General features: G+C 39.8%; 2 protein-coding genes and 1 long non-coding RNA gene across 4 annotated transcripts in view; 2 read left to right on the top strand and 1 right to left on the bottom strand.

Annotated features, from left to right (window-relative positions):
* The window catches only part of KPNA1 (karyopherin subunit alpha 1), a gene marked incomplete at its 5' end in the record, with an annotated part of 55,742 nt that extends 50,403 nt beyond the window's left edge, over nucleotides 1-5,339 (top strand). Inside the window, 2 exon segments of the mRNA NM_001163405.1 lie at nucleotides 2,860-3,038; nucleotides 4,964-5,339. Coding sequence (NP_001156877.1) covers nucleotides 2,860-3,038; nucleotides 4,964-5,151 — 367 coding nt within the window. The 3' untranslated portion in view covers nucleotides 5,152-5,339.
* LOC106505418 (uncharacterized) lies at nucleotides 1,503-14,222 on the bottom strand. Its single transcript, XR_002337884.2, has 3 exons — nucleotides 14,158-14,222; nucleotides 13,985-14,080; nucleotides 1,503-1,780 (listed from the first exon to the last, which is right to left on the bottom strand). It is a non-coding gene; the product is annotated as an uncharacterized LOC106505418 (long non-coding RNA).
* Nucleotides 14,223-14,286: 64 nt separating this feature from the next.
* Nucleotides 14,287-18,147, top strand: WDR5B (WD repeat domain 5B). 2 transcript variants are annotated; one of them, XM_005654048.4, is made up of 2 exons: nucleotides 14,287-14,367; nucleotides 14,868-18,147. In XM_005654048.4, exon 2 carries the CDS (start codon nucleotides 14,940-14,942, stop codon nucleotides 15,930-15,932), a length of 993 nt encoding a protein of 330 aa, XP_005654105.1. In that variant the 5' UTR covers nucleotides 14,287-14,367; nucleotides 14,868-14,939; the 3' UTR covers nucleotides 15,933-18,147. The 2 variants fall into 2 exon arrangements, with proteins under 2 accessions (XP_005654105.1, XP_005654104.1); XM_005654047.4 differs by having other exon boundaries at nucleotides 14,363-14,485.
* The last annotated feature ends 1,244 nt before the right edge of the window (nucleotides 18,148-19,391 follow it).

The raw sequence follows: 19,391 nt of genomic DNA on the forward strand, positions 1-19,391 counted from the left end.
CCAATTGGATCAGCTCTCAGTTATAACATGTTAATATAATTTTGAGAAATATAATTCACTTTTCCAGATAAATTCTTGTGGAATAAATTTTCATACCCAGAAAGCTTGGGGTTTTTTTTTCTTTTTAGGGCTGCACCTGCGCCATTAGGAAATTCCCAGGCTACGGACTGAATCGGAGCCGGAGCTACAGCTGCTAGCCTAGGCCACAGCCACAGCCACAGCCATGCCAGATCCAAGCTGCATTTGCAACCTACACCACGGCTCACAGCAACGCCGGATCCCCAGCCCACTGAACAAGGCCAGGGATGGAATCTGCATCCTCATGGATGCTACTCAGACTCATTTTAAGTAGCTAAAGTTGGAAACTCAGAACTCATTTAATGAATTGACAGAATACAAAGTACTAATTCCATATTTTGCAAAAAAAATCTACTCGTATCTTCAGAATCCTGGATTTATGTATTAGCACATTTTTTGGGTTGTTTTTGTTTTTCTTTTTGTTTTTTGTTTTGTCTTTTGTCCTTTTTAGGGCTAGGCATATGGAGGTTCCCAGGCTAGGGGTCTAATCAGAGCTGTAGCCACTGGCCTAGGCCAGAGCCACAGCAATGCCAGATCCGAACCACGTCTGGGACTTACACCACAGCTCATGCCAATGCCAGATCCTTAACCCACTGAGTGAGGCTAGGGATCGAACCTGCAACCTCATGGTTCCTAGTCGGATTTGTTTCTGCTGCGCTGCAACGGGAACTCCTTGGGTAGCATTTTTTAACAAAGTTTTAGTCATCTTATAGTCCATGCTTATTCATTTAACTATTCATTTAACTTAATATATGACTAGTTATATAAATTTTATAATTCTAGAAGCTTTCTAGCCACCTTAAAATTTGTTTTTAATCTTCAATCATATTTTCAGTACACTGGTTTCCATAATAAGATTTCATAACCAAACAGTATTACAAAAGTAAATGAGGTTATTAAAAGCAATATAAAGATTAGAAGTCAATGAACCAAGATTTCTAGTGGGGATAGGAGATCATATCAAGTATAGACTGGGGTAAAGTTTGAGGACAACTTTTGAGATTCTGAACAAGTCTCTGAAATAACAATTGAAGTTTAGTAGACTTGCCTATATAGGTCAGTGAAGTTAAGTGCAGATGTGTAAGTCATCTGTTTAACTGCTCTGAAATTTTGCTGGGGTTTAGTGACAGACTTAATCTGTTGTTCCCAGACTTTTCCAGTTGAGGAAACTGAGTCACAGATCAGGTAACTTGCCCCAAATCATCCAGTTTACATATCACATAGCTAGGATGTAAAAGTGATGGTTATGTCTGGGTACTTTTTATTTTTCTTTATGCTTTTCTGTGTTTTCTAAATATGCAGCGACTAACATGATCTAAAGAAGCTTGGTTTTGTCTTTTTAAGAAAAACAATGAGAATTTTAGAGATATGTTGAAAGAATTGTTGACAGGTTTTAGTGACTAAAAAGGAGAAATGGTCAGAAATGGTTTTATGCTAGTTTATTTTTAGGACATATCATCTAAATTGTCAGTAAAAGTTCCTCTTGTGGCTCAGCAGGTTGAAAATCTGATGTAGTGTCTTTGAGGACGTGGATTTGATTCCCTGGCCTAGCTTGGGGGTTAAGGATTTGGCATTGCTGTGAGCTATGGTGTAGGTCTCAGATGCAACTCAGAGATCCCGCATTGTGATGATGGCATAGGTTGGCAGCTGCAGCTCCAATTTGACCTCTAGCCTGGAACTTTAATGTGCTGTGGGTGTGGCCCTAAAAAGAAAACAACCATCAGTAAATGTTTAAATAAAATTAAACACAATACTATTAAAGTCATCCTTAGTAAATAATAAAGCTAAATATGACATAAAACTACTCAAAAAATTAAGATGTTTTAAAGAACATTTTTAGATTTATAGAAAAATTGAGATAATAGTACAGAGTTTCTGTATACTTCCCTCCTCTGTTGTTATTAGCTTAAGTTCATAGTTTATATATTAAGGATCACTCTTTTGTATTGTACAATTTAATTTTCTTTTGGTCTTTTTAGGACCACATCTGTGGTGTGTGTAAGTTTCCAGGCTAGGGGTCTAATTGGAGCTGTAGCTGCTGACCTACACCACAATCTGCGGCAACACTGGATCTATAACCCACTGAGCAAGACCAGGGATCAAACTCATGGATACTAGTCGAGTTTGTTACTGCTAAGCCACAATGGGAACTCCCAATTTATGGATTTTTAATGAATATTTCTACCAGTGTAGTGTCATCCACTGACCTAAAAACCCCTTCTGCTTCGTCTTTTCATCGCTACTCCCTCACCCTCATCACACAAATCCCTGGCAACCTGTTTTTTCTGTTGCCTTTATATAAGTTTTATCTTTTCCAAAATGTCATCATATATTTGGATTTATATAGTATGGAGTTTTTTTTTTCCGACCGGTTTCTTTCACTTAGCGATAGGCATTTAAGATTGCGTCACATCTTTTTATGACTTGATATCTCATTTCATTTCTTCTTATCACTGAATAATAGTCCATTGTTTGAATGTACTACAGTTTACTCATTCATTCATTTGTTGAAGAACACCTTGCTTACCTCTAACTTTTGGCAGTTATGAATAAAGCCTCTGTAAATATTCTCTTACAAGTTTTATGTGGACATAAATTTTCATCTCAGTTTGATAAAATGTCTAGAAGCCTGATGTAGTTTTTTTGGTGACAGGGTGTGGGTTGTATGGTGGAATGGGTGCCCACCTTTATTTCTATAGTAAATTTGAGGATAACCCAATTTCATAAAAATTTTATAAAATTAAAAGTTGTTTTACTAAATTATTCTTTGTATTAATTTAGGTACCTCGTAGAATTGGGCTGTATCAAGCCACTCTGTGATCTCCTCACAGTCATGGACTCTAAGATTGTACAGGTTGCCCTAAATGGCTTGGAAAACATCCTGAGGCTTGGAGAACAAGAAGCCAAAAGGAACGGCACTGGCATTAATCCTTACTGTGCTTTGATTGAAGAGGCTTATGGTAAGATAAAGTCTTTATTAGGTGTCCTAAAATTATTTTTTCTCCATGCTTTCCTGGCCTGTCCACATCTATCAAACTCACAGAAAATTTGTTCTCATACAAATAATGTTGAGTATCCAGAACTGGAAAAGAATATGCATGGTAGATGTGAAGAGAAGCAAGTACTCTCCTAAGTTTAGCTCTTTTTACATTGGGCTCTTAGGCTCTTCCATTCCCTGGCTCTGCTTGCCAGTGTGTACTCTTGTATTCTTACCAGTCCAGCTGAGCCTCAAGAGCATCCATGTCTGCTGTAGACAGTGCCCTACTCCACTCCTTTCTTTCTTTCTCTTTTTTGGTCTTTTCTAGGGCCGCACCCTTGGCATATGGAGGTTCCCAGGGTAGGGGTCCAGTTGGAGCTGTAGCCACCGGCCTACGCCACAGCTCACGGCCACACCAGATGCTTAACCTACTGAGCAAGGCCAGGGATCAAACCCACAACCTCATGGTTACTAGCCAGGTTTGTTAACCACTGAGCCATGACGGGAACTCCTCCACTCCTTTTCTCTTGTAAGATTTAGAGTTCTGATTTTGAATTGCATCCCCCAATCCCTGTGTTTCCAAAGTGTTCTTGACTAAAGGTTTCTGAGCATTTCATTAGAAACAATAGAGTCACTATCTGCCTTTTGGTTTCCTCAGTCTTCCATTATCAGTCTTTATTGTACTCTTACTCACTAGTTTACCAGTGTACCTTAAAACTTTTTCGTTCCCAGAGTTCCTGTTGTGGCGCAGTGGTTAAAGAATCCGACTAGGAACCATGAGGTTGCAGGTTCGATCCCTGGCCTCGCTCAGTGGGTTAAGGATCTGGCATTGCTGTGGCTCTGGCAGAGGCCGGCAGCAATAGCTCTGAATGGACCCCTAGCCTGGGAACCTCCATATGCTGCAAGTGTGGCCCTAAAAAGACAAAAACACAACAAAAAACTTTCACATTCCCTAAGTGATTTTAATTCACATCCAGGATTGAGACCCATTGGCTCTAAGATTGGGATTAGGGATCACAGGCACATTCATCTTCAAGTTTATTGTAGAATGCAGAATTATTTTTCAAAATGACTAATAATTTAACCATGTGTTAAAAGCTCGATTATTAAAAACTATACGCCTGTTTAAGAGATTTTTAAATGTATAAAAAAGACAAAAGTCGGGGTTCTCTGGTAGCTCATTGGGTTAAGGATCTGGCGTCATCACTGATGTGGTGCAGGTTCTATCCTGGCCTAAAAACTTCCACATGATGTGGCATGCCCCCCCCCCACCCCTGTGGAAAAAAAGAGACAAATGTTCCTCTACCCAGATCTTTCTCCGTAGGAAAGAGCTCTTTTCAATTTTGATATAGATTTTTGTTTTTTCTTTTGAGCAGTGTTAACATTTTTTTCTGGTATCGTTGTAGTACTTAGGTTGCTTATGGCCGTAGGTGAAAGCAAGCCTAGCTCAAATGAGCTTAAACTTAAAGGGAATGTGTGTTGGGTAACTTTTCTATTGAACTTCTTAATTTAAGTAGTAGAAATTGATTCTGGCTGATTGATTTAAGTATATTAAACATTTGTTGAAATACTAGGTCGCTCAGAGCCAAGAATAAATTAAGACAGACACAGTCCAGTAGGAAAACCTATGCTCTTGGCCCTAGGCACTGGATAATGTCTGACTATTAGAGATATTGCTGCTTCTTGGGACTGGCTTTTGCTTGCACATATATGTTTAAGATGTCAGTTTTCAATACAAATATTTAGATGTAATCCCAGCAGTATTTTCTATGCTGTTGCAAAATGCTAATGAGAGTAAGTAGAGAATAGCATCTTCCTTTACATCAGGAAAGAGACATATGGAAAAATACAGTTTTATTAGAATTTCCACAGATGTACAACAGATTTTTTTTTTATTTTTCATTCTAGGTCTGGATAAAATTGAATTCTTACAGAGTCATGAAAACCAGGAGATCTACCAGAAGGCCTTTGATCTTATTGAGCATTACTTCGGGACCGAGGATGAGGACAGCAGCATTGCACCTCAGGTTGACCTTAGCCAGCAGCAGTACATCTTCCAGCAGTGTGAGGCGCCTATGGAAGGGTTCCAGCTTTGAAGCAATACTCTGCTTTCATGTTCCTGTGTCAGACCAGGCTACCCAGTCAAGTCCTCTTGTGGAGCCCACAGTCCTCATGGAGCTAACTTCTCAAATGTTTTCCATAATACTGTTTGCGCTCATTTGCTTGCCTTGCGCACCTGCTCTCTTACACACATCTGGAAAACCTCTGGCTCTCTGTGGTGGAATACCCTTCTAATAAAAGGGTGACCAGAACGGCCCACTCTCTTATGGAAAATCCTTAAGCTTTGGAGATCCGCACTTAAATATTATAAAGAGTCATGGGAATGTACACATATTAAAATGTGGCTCCCTTTTTTTGTGGGGGAAAAAGAGGACTCCTCCTCATTCCCTTTAATGTGGGGAAAAAAATACTGACATTAAAAGATGAAACTAAAACTTTATCTTGAATTTCACACAACTACTTGCAACAAGGGAGATGTTTAGACCTGTTGTGTACTTCAGAGTACTTTTCATGAGTTCTTCCACAGTGAACCCTTGGATTACCTGGTGGCTTTTTCTAGCCAAGTTTGCATTAATCCTTACTGAAATTGGATGGTTTTCTTTCCTCTATTGGCGCCATTCTCCACAGATATTAAAGTTAAACCATCTGCTCCCTCACCTTCAGCCTTCAGTGAATGTGCTTTCTAGTTGTCAGGAATGCTGAAGAATTAACACTTTGACTCTTAAATGTGATGCTGGTTTGAAGATTCCCTTATAGCAGAAAGGAGAGGGGCACATATAATTTGTATGGCTATTGCTTCTCTTTGGTTTTATGTGTCTTAGGATTTGGAAGTGGTTCAATTCCAATGCTGGTTTGAAGATTTAGCATCCTTAGTGATTGAAACCATATCTTATAATTCAATAAAAAAGTTAAAAAACAAACAGGGAAAACAAAAAAAAAAACCTCTGATTTTCCCAAACTTAACCAGTGTGACTAGAGGCTGTGTTTCTGCATTAAAACATACGTTTCAGGCTTTGTGGTCCTGATCAAGGTCCTCATTAAATTGGAGTCCACCCTTAGGTGCTTTTCCCTTCTGTGACTGGCAAATAACACATACTTTTAAAAGTTACTTGGGGAATTTTTCTTTTCTTAGTTGGGTGCAGCTTGATTGTAACATATTCATGCTGCACATAAGTAGCACCCTTATCTTAAATAACTATCTTCTCGACATGACCTGTTTAACCCAAATAAGGGCAGTGATCGTTTTCTTATATCATTGTTCCCTAATCATTTCATCTCCTCCTAGTATTGCCCAGTCAAGTCCCCTCCACAAAATAAAAAAGTTTCTACCTTCTGGCTCATTTAATAATGACTGCAATCTCTACCTGCAAATGGCGCTTCCAGTAACTGTCTTCAGCAATCCACATTTGCACTCGGACTGGAACAAAAAAATAAGCTTAATTGCCAAGAGAGCTGCAACTGAGTTCAATACGACTTCTTGGTGCTAGCTGGCCATCTTTTTTTTTGACGCAAAGTTGGGACACACTATCAGAGAAGATTTTTTGTTGATGTGCTGTTCGAAACGAATTCTAAAGGAAAAGTTGCTCATTTCTTTTTCAGAGAATATCCCTTTAAACCTCTTTAATCTTGTCCTCTTCTAGAATTCATTATAACCCCAAAGTGTAACTATTTGGAAGTTCCCCTGACAAGCTGTTATACATCTCCGGTAAATCCTGCTGAATGTTAGGGATATTCAGAGCTTTCATACCTCATCATGTTATTTAAGCAGCCAACTTATGTGGCCTGATTTAAACTTTAAAAAATCCACTTCATTCAAAGTAGAAAGATACAAAGACAAAGGACATTTATCAGCCAAGCGTGTGACGCAGTCTTCGAATCTAGTCTGTAGTTGTGTCTGTGCTCTGGATGGATACCGTCTGTTGTCTGTTATTGATGGAGCAGCCACTGCAAAACTAGTCGACTCCCATCTATATAACTGTTACTTTTTCTAGTGCTGCTTTGTGCTGAAAGAACATTTTAGTTTACTGCACTTGACCTGTAAAAGACTTTGATTCTTGTAATTTTAGGGACAAATTAGGTGGTTAATTTAAAGAAAAACTTTCATTGTTGCCTTTACATCACATTAAAATATAATTCTTTTGGAAGGTAATAGAAGCACTGATTCATAGTAAAAATCTTGTTTTTAGCTTTGGCTTTTTTTGTGGCTGAGTTTTTTTAAATTGTAAATTACTGGTAACATTTCTCTAGGATGTTTTAAATCATGTACCTATTGGATAATTTTTAAAATTTCATCTCATTTTGATAAGCCACTTTGAAAGGAAAAAATTGAAAAGTTGTTACCTCAAGTTAGCAAGAAGAGCATACATTAGAAATTTTTGGTAGCAACTGGAGGTGTCTCAATGAGTGAATTAAAACAAAGTCCATTTAATTAATGTGGTCTATTTTCTGTCTAAAACAAGGAAGTTATCTTGCTCTCCTGTCCAAGAAGTTCATGAGCCATGAGCTAAATTTTTGCAGTAAAAATTTTTTAAATATAAAAGTTGGAACTGATTCAAAGTTAAATCTCAGCATAACTGCTGGAACTGATAAAGCGGCATTCTTGGTGAAAGAATGACATTTTAGGAGGTAGTTGTTAAGTCTTACTGTTAATTCTCTACCTGGCAGATTGTGTTACTTTACTTTCAGTTTACTGTATCACCCTATCACTAAGATGTTACTCATTACAAAAACATCTTGATTTCAATGGGAAAACTCTTCTGTGGCTTTATATACTGATTGGGGGACTTGGCCTCAGGTCCCCCCCTTTCCCCTCCTCCAAACTTTCAAAGTGTATTCTTTGAAATGAGAACTTTGGTGGGGAAGAGAAGCATTGAGAACACTGGGATGTAAAGGCATTTTGTATCTGAAGGACAAGAGTGAGAGACACCTAAAAGGTAAAGATGATCGGAACAATGTGTGATTTAGGAGACAGAGTTTTCCATGGAACCCTTTAATTCATGTTGTCACTAATTAGAACCCTTTAAGACTTAACTTCATCAGCTATGTTGTTTTTGAAAACTCTTATTGCCCTAGGATTGTTCCTTCCATCTGCCAGATAAAGCTGAATGGGCTCTGGGTCGTTTTTCATCATTATTGTCACAGATATAAACTTTGACAGTTATCCCATAATAAATCTGAATTATTCCAGATTGCTGCAGATTTTGCCTAAGGAAAAACATGTAGTATATTTTATAAACCAACCTTTGTCAATTCAATCCTGTTGTACATGGCCACTCACAGGCAACCTTGAATTCAGTGCTAAATAAATATTTCAGTTACTTAATCCCCTAACTTGGGGTTGCATTATGAAAGAGTTTTCCTCAGGTTGAATTTTTCTTTCTTGCTGATAAGTTTTTTGAACATTTTTAGGCAAGTCATAACTTTTAAGGCTTGGAGCTTTTTATTTATATTGGAAACTTTGACATTTAAGGGTAATTTTCAGTAAAGGGACCCACTTTTAGAAAGAGGTGTTGTTTGTTTTTCGTATTTATATACTGCGTTCTACCTCCTACATTCCTAAATTTGCTCATTTGCAGAGATAGGTATACTTATGTATATATAGGAGTCTCAAATCTGAATTTTTTTTTGCCATCTGAAGTTAACAGAACAGTTTTCTTCAGTTGTGAGTGAGAAGAGTAAATACATATCTACACAGTTGGGAAATAATCTTGTCTACCTTTTTCTATCACCAGAAGTTAAAATTTAATATATATACTTTATACTCTTAAAGTAGCTGAAGGCCCAGTGTGGCCCTACTAATACAGTAAGTCTGTTCAGAAGAATATTCTATAAGCTCTTTTATTGTCAGAAAAGGGTAAGTAATAGCAGTGGATCCAGAGCATAAGAAAAATGTGTGATACAACAAAGCAGGTATTATATAGTAATTTTAAAGATATCAGATTGCTACTGGACATAAAATTTTCATCTGGAAGTTTGAGGTAAGAAGAAAGGATTAAGAGGAGATGAAATTCCATTTTGTTTTCAGCTAGGGGCAGACAGAGAAGTCCCGGTCTATTTTCCTATAGGTCAGGTAAAGGCAACTACTCTTTATTTGAACCACTGTTGTGTTCCGGGTGCCTGGCTAAGGGCTTTCACTTTTTCTCATTTAATCTTTCAACTGCTCTTTGAGGTGGACAACTGTCACTATATAATGGTGACAAGATCAAGACTTAATGAAAATTTACTTTGCCTCAAGGTCCCAACCCTTAGATACAGTCTGTCCAACAAGGTGGGGAAAAGCCCCGCTGGTTGTCTTTGAAAGCAGCAGTCGCAGTGGAGGTGTTCAGTGCCAAGTATTCCCAGAACAAGACACAGCAGCCACAGCTGAGCCAGCTCTTTTTTGCTGGGTCATTCTGATGCTTCCTTATCAGCACCCTTGAAATGACCAAATCAGGTATAAACTACATTTAGGTTACATATTCTGTAGGTCCTCTCAATCCAAAACATCTTTCCTCTTCTGTGGTACTAAAATTCTAAATGACCTGACAAGTTAAAAATAATATGCAAATGATTGGTTTTAAGTTTAGTAGCGTAATGGCTAAGCTCAGAAACATATTTCCATTCCATTCACAACTCCAATGTGTGAAGTAAGGAAAGGCTTTGGAGTAAAGAATACTGCCATAGAAAGCAGTGCCATCCATGGATTGAATTTAACACAGCTGACTCCCTAAAGGCGTGTCATCCCAAGGAGTGCGCAAAGTTTTAACAATGACCTTTTAATGTATGTCGTTGAGTATGTTCTGCTTACCTCGTCATCCTGACCACTCTATGTCCTTTTTCAAAGTGTTCCTACACTTTGATTTGGAATGGCTCTAATGATTCTTTGTACTTGAATGTGGTTGGTTAGGCCATGGATGAGTGCCTTGCACATAGTAGACATTCAATAAATACTAAATGGCTGAAGGAATGTGCATCTATGTGATATTAGTAAGGGGTACTTGGCTACAAAAGAAAGCTAAAAGGAATTCCTTTATGCTGCTGTTTGAAACCAGGATTAACAACTTTTAAAAGCTAGTGTCTCAACATCTCCCTTTCAGGAGACATAATCTGACCCAGTTTACAAAAGCAAACACTGTCATAGCACAAGTTTGTTACATAAAAACAACTAAACACTTTCTGAGAAAAGTTAATGGGTTTATTTCACAAGGTAACTAATATATAATCAACTCCATGTTTATATATACCAAAAATAGCTCATCAGTCTCTCTGGTATACTTAAAATGTTTTGGCCAGTTATATCCAACCAGTGTGGAAGCTGGTGGTTGCCTTAGGCTGTTAGGTTTTTCTTTTTTACATATCGTATGTATTGCTGCATAAGAACATTTTCTTTATGCATTCCACCAATTAGACAAATCAGTAGAAACAAAGATAACCGTGACTGGTTCTCTACCATTTTTGAGAGATTCCACTAACTAGCTATTTTTTCTAAAAACAAAACAAAATCTTAAAACAGTTCCTGAAGACTATACTGTCATCCACAGTACCCAACTGTGGCAAGTGGCAAGGAGAATAAACTTTTCAACCACACGTGAGACCCTGAGTTCTCAAACTTTTATGGGAAATTTAAAGAAACATTAAAGGAAGAGAAACTTCCAAATTACCTATCTGGTGAAGAAGATTAAAAGCAGCAAAAACAAATTATTAAAAACAGGAGTAAGGAACTGCTTGAGCGCTCCAAATGCAAATCTCCAATTATGGTTTTAGCTACTTTGGATTTACTTGGAATATTTTCAGTATTCCCTGTTTCTACACACACCACAGTTGTTTTTTTGTTTGTTTTGTTTTTTTGTTTTTGTCTTTTTGCCTTTTCTAGGGCCACTTCCGTGGCATGTGGAGGTTCCCAGGCTAGGGGTCTAATCAGAGCTGTAGCCACCAGCCTACACCAGAGCCACAGCAATGCGGGATCCGAGCTGCGTCTGCAACCTACACCGCAGCTCACGGCAATGCCGGATCGTTAACCCACTGAGCAAGGGCAGGGACCAAACCCACAACCTCATGGTTCCTGGTCGGATTCGTTAACCACTGCGCCACAACGGGAACTCCCACGCCACAGTTGTTGATGCTCCTCTCCTCCCAAGTAAGTAAACAATGAAATTTCTAGTCCTAATCCATGCTGATTACAATATCAGAACATGTTAGTTTCAGAGCATGACTAGTGAATAGATTTAACTGGTTATGTTCACAGTTTTAATTTTCTTTACATGAATTCCTGGTGCTATTCATAGAAACGTTCCAGACAACAAGAAATGAGTTTTATTACTGTAAATTTCTCCAAATTCTGGGAAAAACTGATGAAAAATTATTTCTGGATATTCCTGTCACCCCACCCCCTTTTTTTTAGGGCCTCACTCACAACATAGGGAAGTTCCCAGGCTAAGGGTTGAACTGGAGCTGCAGCTGCTGCCCTATACCACAGCCACAGCAACACCAGATCTGAGCAGAGTCTGTGACTTATACCATAGCTCAAGGCAACGCCGTATCCCCGCTCACTGAGGTCAGGGATCAAACCTGCATCCTCATGGATACTTGCGGATTCATTTTGCTGTGTTGAACTCCCTGTCAACACATTCTTAATTGTGTGCCCCCTGCCTCCCTCATGCTGGTGATATTTTTAGTGGGCTAAATATACTTAAGCACCAACACCCTTATCTCAGCCCTCAAGCCAAATGTTTGCCTTGGCTAATTTCCTTTCCATACTCTCCTAATGCACAGAAGTTAGTGAAAAAAAACAGATCTACTTACACTCTTTATAACAAATCCTATACTTTGTTCTGTGAAATGCTTGTAATTTTTTTTTTAATGAGTTAGTGTTTCTTCACTTCCCAGTAAAAAATCACAATAAATAGGCTAATGAGAAGAGGAAAGGAGAGGAAGGAGGCAGATTTTAATCAGAATTGAATTGTAACATGTTAAAGGAGAAAAAAGTTTTCTTTTTTAAAAATGTTACAGGAGTTCCCGTTGTGGCTCAGTGGTTAACGAATCCGACTAGGAACCATGAGGTTGTGGCTTCGATCCCTGGCCTTGCTCAGTGGGTTAAGGTTCTGGCATTGCCGTGAGCTGTGGTGTAGTTGCAGATGCGGATCCCGCGTTGCTGTGGCTCTGGCGTAGGCTGACAGCTACAGCTCTGATTTGACCCCTAGCCTGGGAACCTCCATATGCTGCTCGAAAAGACAAAAAGACAAAAAAAAAAGTTACAAAAGGGAGGTCCATGGTGGCTTTGCCTTAATAAGCAGCTAGAGTCATAATTTAATGTATATAAATGAATGATCCAACTCATTTTAATTAAAGGTTCTCTGCCCATTCTCTGTACCTCCTCATTGTGTTTCTATCATTAATTAGCACTGGCTAAAACTAAAGCATTTGTCCAATTCCCATCTAAATTCCAAACTAGAGTAGTAGGGTCTTAAAATAATGAGGTTTTTCACTAGTTTATTATAGGTAACCTAATTATGCTATTGTGCCTTATAAAAACAATACTTTCAATTATCCCCAATAAGTATATGAAAAGAGACTCTGTTCCAAATGCTATCATATATATATATTTTTTTTTGTCTTTTGTTTTTTTAGGGCCACGCCTGCAGCATATGGAGGTTCCCAGGCTAGGGGTCTAATCGGAGCTGTAGCCGCTGGCCCACACCACAGCCAGGCTAGATCCGAGCTGCATCTGCGACCTACACCAAGAGCTCAGGGCAACGTCGGATCCTTAACCCACTGAGCAAGGCCAGGGATGGAACACGCAACCTCATGGTTCCTAGTCGGATCCATTAACCACTGAGCCACAACGGGAACTCCAAATGCTTTCATTTTTGACTGACAAAACGTGAGAGAGATTTGCCCCTTCAACTGGCTACCAGAAAATCTTTCAAACAGAAGACTAATTAGTCTCTACTGGGCACTCTTTGTTGAGCAATCAGAGTCGACCCTCTGCATCTGTGGGCTACCCATCCCCGGATTCAACCAACCAGATCAAAAATCTTCTGAAAAAAAATTCCAGAAAGTTCCAAAAAACCTTGAATTTGCTTCACCCTGGCAACTATTTACATAGCATTTATATTGTACTAACTGTTGTAAGTGATCTACAGATGATTTAAAGTACTGGGGAGGATGTGAATATGTTACATGAAAATACTACACAATTTCATACACAGGACTTGAGCATTCAGTGAATTTGTTATAATAAGGGGTGGGGTGGGGTGTCCTGGAACCAATTCCCTGCAGATACAGAGGGACAGACTACATAGGATTGGAGAAACTAGTTCGGATTTCTTTCTTTTTTTTTTTTTTTTTTGTCTTTTGTTTTTTTAGGGCCGCACCTGCAGCATATGGAGGTTCCCAGGCTAGGGAACTTATTCTTGTTTAATGAGTAATTTACACCTGAAAAGCATGTATCTTATACATACTTTCACAGTCATGAAATCATTTCTCAAAATTAGGGAGGGCTCACTAAAGCCTAATTTTGAGCAACTTCACACATTTCTTCCTCCATTCCACTCACTCCACCTTTTCTGTCCCAGACACCTATGCAGATTTGAACTTAACTGTCTTTAGAAGTTTAAACCACAAGTGCTAAAACAAGCTCCGCTCCCCGGGCGCCCGGCCGGGCACTACCACGTGAAGCTCACCTGAGCACTGGCCTTTGAAGGCCCCTAACGCACATTCTTGATCCTTCCCTAAACGTTTAGGGAACACGTTTAAACTCGAAGTCTTACAACCTGGGCGTAAATCTGGCTACGTTCCCTTCACCTACTTGCGCCCTTCGTACCCGCCACCAGGCTCTACACAACTAGTGGAGGGAGCAGAACGAAAGCCACCTGTGTAGCAGCAGCTTACATGGAGTCACTGCGGCTGGGTAGATCCAGGGCGGCTGCGCTTCTGAAAAGGTGCAGTACGGACGGCCCACATCCAGAGGCGAGCTTAACCCTGCGGCTAACGGCAACGCAAAATTCAGTCCTTTCTCGTCACATAGTTTCCAAAGAGAAATCAATGTTCTCGGAAATACTCACTGCTTCCCACGCCAGCCAGTCAGCTCTGGGAACAGCCCTGCTCACTTTCCCAGTAGCCGAACAACGCAATGCAGCGCATGCGCGGGGAGGGCGAGGGCTACAAGGGCCGGAAGCTAAGCCCAAACTTGCGTCTCCCGCATGTCGCCTCTGCTCGGAAGTGGCGGAAGGCTCCTTCTGCACATGCGCTCGGCTGCCTTACACCCGCGTTAGGTACGTAAGCAGTTGTGCGGCAGGTCGGCAGTTGTGCGGAGGGTCGGCCGTTGTCCGTGACCTGAAGGAGAGGTTCCTGTGCAGCTTTTTGCTTAGCTTGTGAAATCTGTTTAAAGCGGTAATTCATTCTTGCTCTGATACCTAAAGCCTGACTGGTAGTATTGCTCAGCGGGTTCTCAAACATTCGGAGCTGGGGAGGGGCGGTGAAAAATACTTTCTGTAGGTTCCTGCCGCTCCACCTCACTGCGTGCAGTTTCGGGCCGCTTTATACATTCGCAAACTACCCAACATTAGTAGCTTCCTTGCCGACAGCGCACAGGACCCTTTTAATAATATTTCTTAAGTATTTGTTTGCAGAGGAGGAAGCGGGGAAAAATTGAAAGGGTCCAAGCCGTGCTACTGTATCTGTGTATATTGTAGTTCAAAAAGGATCCAGAAATTATTGTCACAATACCGTTCATTTTGAGTCCTATGATTTATATCTTTATTTTGCTGGACAGAAAGCCAAAATACTGGCTTCTGGGTTCAGGACCTGACGCCAAACCAACCTGCCTACTTGGAGCTTCAGAGTCATGGCTACAAAGGAGTCAAGAGATGACAAAGCCGGGTCCGCCCTCTCCTCATCAGCCAATCAGAGCAAGCAAGTCGCTGAAAAACCAAACTACACGCTCAAATTTACTCTCGTGGGACATACGGAAGCAGTATCATCAGTGAAATTTAGTCCTAATGGAGAATGGCTAGCAAGTTCTTCTGCTGATAAAGTAATTATAATTTGGGGAGCCTATGATGGAAAATATGAGAAAGCACTTAAAGGACACAGTCTGGAAATATCAGATGTTGCCTGGTCATCAGATTCCGGGCGTCTTGTTTCTGCCTCAGATGATAAAACTCTAAAGATTTGGGATGTGAGAGTTGGAAAATGTTTGAAAACGCTGAAAGGGCACAGTAATTATGTTTTTTGTTGTAATTTCAACCCACCATCCAACCTCATCATTTCAGGATCTTTTGATGAGAGCGTGAAAATATGGGAGGTGAAAACAGGAAGGTGCCTTAAGACTTTGTCTGCTCATTCTGATCCAGTTTCTGCTGTTCATTTTAATTGTAAGGGGTCCTTGATAGTGTCAGGTAGCTATGATGGTGTCTGTCGAATCTGGGATGCTGCATCAGGTCAGTGTTTAAAAACACTGGTTGATGATGATAACCCTCCAATCTCTTTTGTAAAATTTTCTCCAAATGGTAAATATATTCTCATTGCAACTTTGGACAATACTCTTAAACTGTGGGATTACAGCAGAGGCAGATGCCTGAAGACATACACTGGTCATAAGAATGAGAAATACTGCATATTTGCCAATTTTTCAGTCACTAGTGGAAAGTGGATTGTGTCTGGTTCAGAAGATAACCTGGTTTACATTTGGAACCTTCAGACTAAAGAGATTGTACAGAAATTACAAGGTCATACAGATGTTGTGATCTCAGCAGCTTGTCATCCTACAGAAAACATTATTGCATCAGCAGCATTAGGAAATGACAAAACAGTTAAACTGTGGATGAGTAACTACTAAACCCTAATCAAGTAGTAGAGCTAAATGGGGGGCGGGGGTAGGTATTTTAAAACATGGTTTCTGTCAGTTTTGGCATGGTTTTGTATTTCTGTTAACATTGTCTTGGATTATATGATTTTAAGACCTGTAACCTCAATTTACAAAGTAAGAGAGTTGGAAAAGCAAATCTAGACCCCAGGGTTTCTGACATTTATTCTTGAAGTCTGTTATTAATCTCTTGTGTCTGTCCTGAACAGATTCCCATTCTGTTCCTGTCGGTGACTATACTAGAGGATCAGTATATTTGATAAATATTTAGATGTAAGGCTTACAAAACTGATCAAAAGAAGGGAGCACAGGAGTTTGGAATAACTCCAAGGCTTTTGCTTTGGGAGATTAGATGAGTAAGAATAAGCCTGGGATGGTGTTTCTGTCAGATGCCACTCACAAGCCTACATGATAGGCTGGGAAATGGTTCTTGGAATCAAGTTTGTAACTTGGGAAAAATACGTAATGGTTGTGTTTGTTTTGACAGTTTAAAAATATTAAGTTTTTAAAATGATAAAAAGTAAAAATAAACCAGAACAAAATTATAAAGGCATTTTACGGAAGGACCTCTATCTTGTCATACTGCCCTCTCCTGATTCTCAGGGCAAGGATGTTTGGTGAGGCTGCTGCCTTTCATTATGTCTGACCACTCACTCCTGCCCACACGTCCAGCTCAGAAACACCACTTTGTGGAGCCCTAACTGCCTGCCTGATTCCAGCCACAGCTGCCAGCTGAATTAGATTTTCTTGCTTCTTTCTATAGTTTGTTATAAAATTCAAAACATATCACTTACCAGTTTGTGTTGTAGTGGTTTCATGAGCTATGTTTCTGGTAAATTATGAGCTCTGTGGAGTCAAATATGTTTTAGGCATCTTTGTATTTTTAGTTTTTGTACACCGAAGGCACTCAAGTAATGTTGGATGAATAACATTGAATTTACCACCATCACAACTTCATTCTTTGCCTGCTGTAACAAATTTTTGGAATCATTCCTCATACTGTTATTTTTGTTGATTAAAAGTATCTAACCATAGCCTCACATATTGACTTTATTCAAACAGGATTTAGAGGAAGTGTAAAGTGGAAAACATTTTTGGCCTACTTTACATATAAAGATAGATAAACATGAAAAAATTTTCTAGAAATTAAGCAAAAAACAAAATCATTTAATTGAAAGCAGGTATTAAGGAATACAAAAGAAGACAGTTTTGCCATTGTTGCTTATGATAGTGCTCATGAAATCAGATTTGCTTGGCAAGTTCTAATGAGTATAAGATACTAGAGTTACTAGTAGGGTATGACTGCCAAGAAGTTAATATGTGAGAGTACTGAGAGAAATGGGTTAGATGGGCAGGGCTGATTCTGGTCCAGAAATTTATATTTAACCCCAAAAGAGAGAGTCACTATAAGTTATTGAACAAGAGGATTGACACAAATTGAGAATGATTGTGTAAATTCTTGCTGCGTGGTAGCATTTATGAGTTTTGACTTAAATATTTTATTAAACGAAATGTCCAAAATACAGCACTTTAAAAATGCTTCCTTCAAAGCGCAAAATGGTATTATTCCATGAAGAAAGATTACTTACCTTTTGGAGTTCCCTTCGTGGCTCAGTGGTTAATGAATCCGACTAAGAACCACGAGGTTGCGGGTTTGGTCCCCGTTCTCGCTCACTGGGTTAAGGATCTGGCATTGCCATGAGGTGGGGTGTAGGTCCCAGACGTAGCTCGGATCCCGCGTTGCTGTGGCTCTGGCGTAGGCCAGCAGCTACAGCTCCGATTAGACCCCTAGCCTGGGAACCTCCATATGCCGTGGGTGCGGCCCTAAAAAGACAAAAGACAAAAAAAAAAAAGTACATTAAAGAAAAATGAAACTGGAGGACATTTTGTTTCCTGCTTAGTACCATAAAGCTATTAGGTCACAGTACCTATTCTAATGAATGAGTGATTGTATAAACAAAATAATTAATTTTTAAAAATTGTTTCTTTCTATAAGCTGGTATTCTATGTAATTTCTATTTTTTTGTTCATTTTTTGTTTTTCAAAATTTTCATACTAATTCATATTATTATTTTGACTTTTAACTTTTTACAAAAGTTAATGTAACTATGTAAGCTAATGTAACAATCAAAATTGTTCATGTAGTATAACAATATTAAAACTTTTTTAATAAAAAAATAAAAGTACATTAAGATTTACCCATATTTAACACTGGTTTAAACAAGATGTAACACAGTGTTCCAAAACAATCAGGAAAAACTAATGTGGGGAGTTCCTATCATGGCTCAGTGGTAATAAACGTGACTAGTATCCATGACAGGGATTTGATCCCTGGCCATGCTCAGTGGGTTAAGGATCCAGTGTTGCCATGAGCTGCGGTATAGGTTGCAGACTCAGCTCAGATCCTACATTGCTGTGGCTGTGGCTGTGGCCAGCAGCTATAGCTCCAATTCGATCCCTAGCCTGGGAACTTCCATATGCTGCAGGTGCAGGCCTAAAAAAAGCAAGACCCCCCCCACCCAAGTTTATTTTATTTTTTTTTGTCTTTTTGCCTTTTCTAGGGCCGCTCCTGCGGCATATGGAGGTTCCCAGGCTAGGGGTCCAATCGGAGCTGTAGCCACTGACCTACGCCAGAGCCACAGCAATGCAGGATCCGAACCGCATCTACAACCTCCACCACAGCTCATGGCAACACCAGGTCCCCAAGCCACTGAGCAAGGCCAGGGATCAAACCTGCAACCTCATGGTTCCTACTCAGATTCGTTAACCTCTGTGCTACAATGGGAACTCCCCCACTCCCCAAGTTTCTAAACAGCTGCATATATTAGTCTTTAATCTGTAATAACCATCCAGGGAAAACTAGCAGGATGGGATGCATGTGAAAAGAAGTGAAATACCCTAAATGTGAGAGAACTTAGGAGCCCCATCAAAGTGTAACTAAGGTGCAAATGCTTATTTTTTAACACCAAATTACTACAAAAACACACTTGGTAGATTTTCATAATTGAGAAATACAGTGTAAAGGCAGAAGGAAAAGGACCAGTTGGGAATTCTAAGCCATGGAGCAGAAGAGGTGACTGTGCTGGCCCCAAGCAACAACATGGTGCTGGAATTTCAAAGTCCTAAGAAACTTGTGGTCACATCTCCATCATCACCTTGCCAGGATTTTTTCAAAGACTACTCCTAAAAGCCTCTGTCTCCAGCACCTCTGACAATGGCAGAGTGGTCTGGCTGCTTCAAGGACTCCCGAGAAGCATGGGGGCATTTGAGGTGCCCAGTGCTCCAATGTGCATCTGAGCAGTACCCTAAGCTGGCCCTCCTTATCTCTCCAGAAATGAGGACACAGAAGAGAAAGAGAAATGCAGAACTAGAAGCCATTTTGGCTTCTGGGGAGATGTCACTTTGGTACTGGGAATTAAAGATACGGTTCAT

Source organism: Sus scrofa, chromosome 13 (assembly GCF_054392235.1).
Source record: "Sus scrofa isolate SSC_HxYL_T2T_F1_AM1 chromosome 13, Sscrofa_HxYL_maternal_Yorkshire_Landrace_v2.0, whole genome shotgun sequence".
NCBI classification, from domain to species: Eukaryota; Metazoa; Chordata; class Mammalia; order Artiodactyla; family Suidae; genus Sus; species Sus scrofa.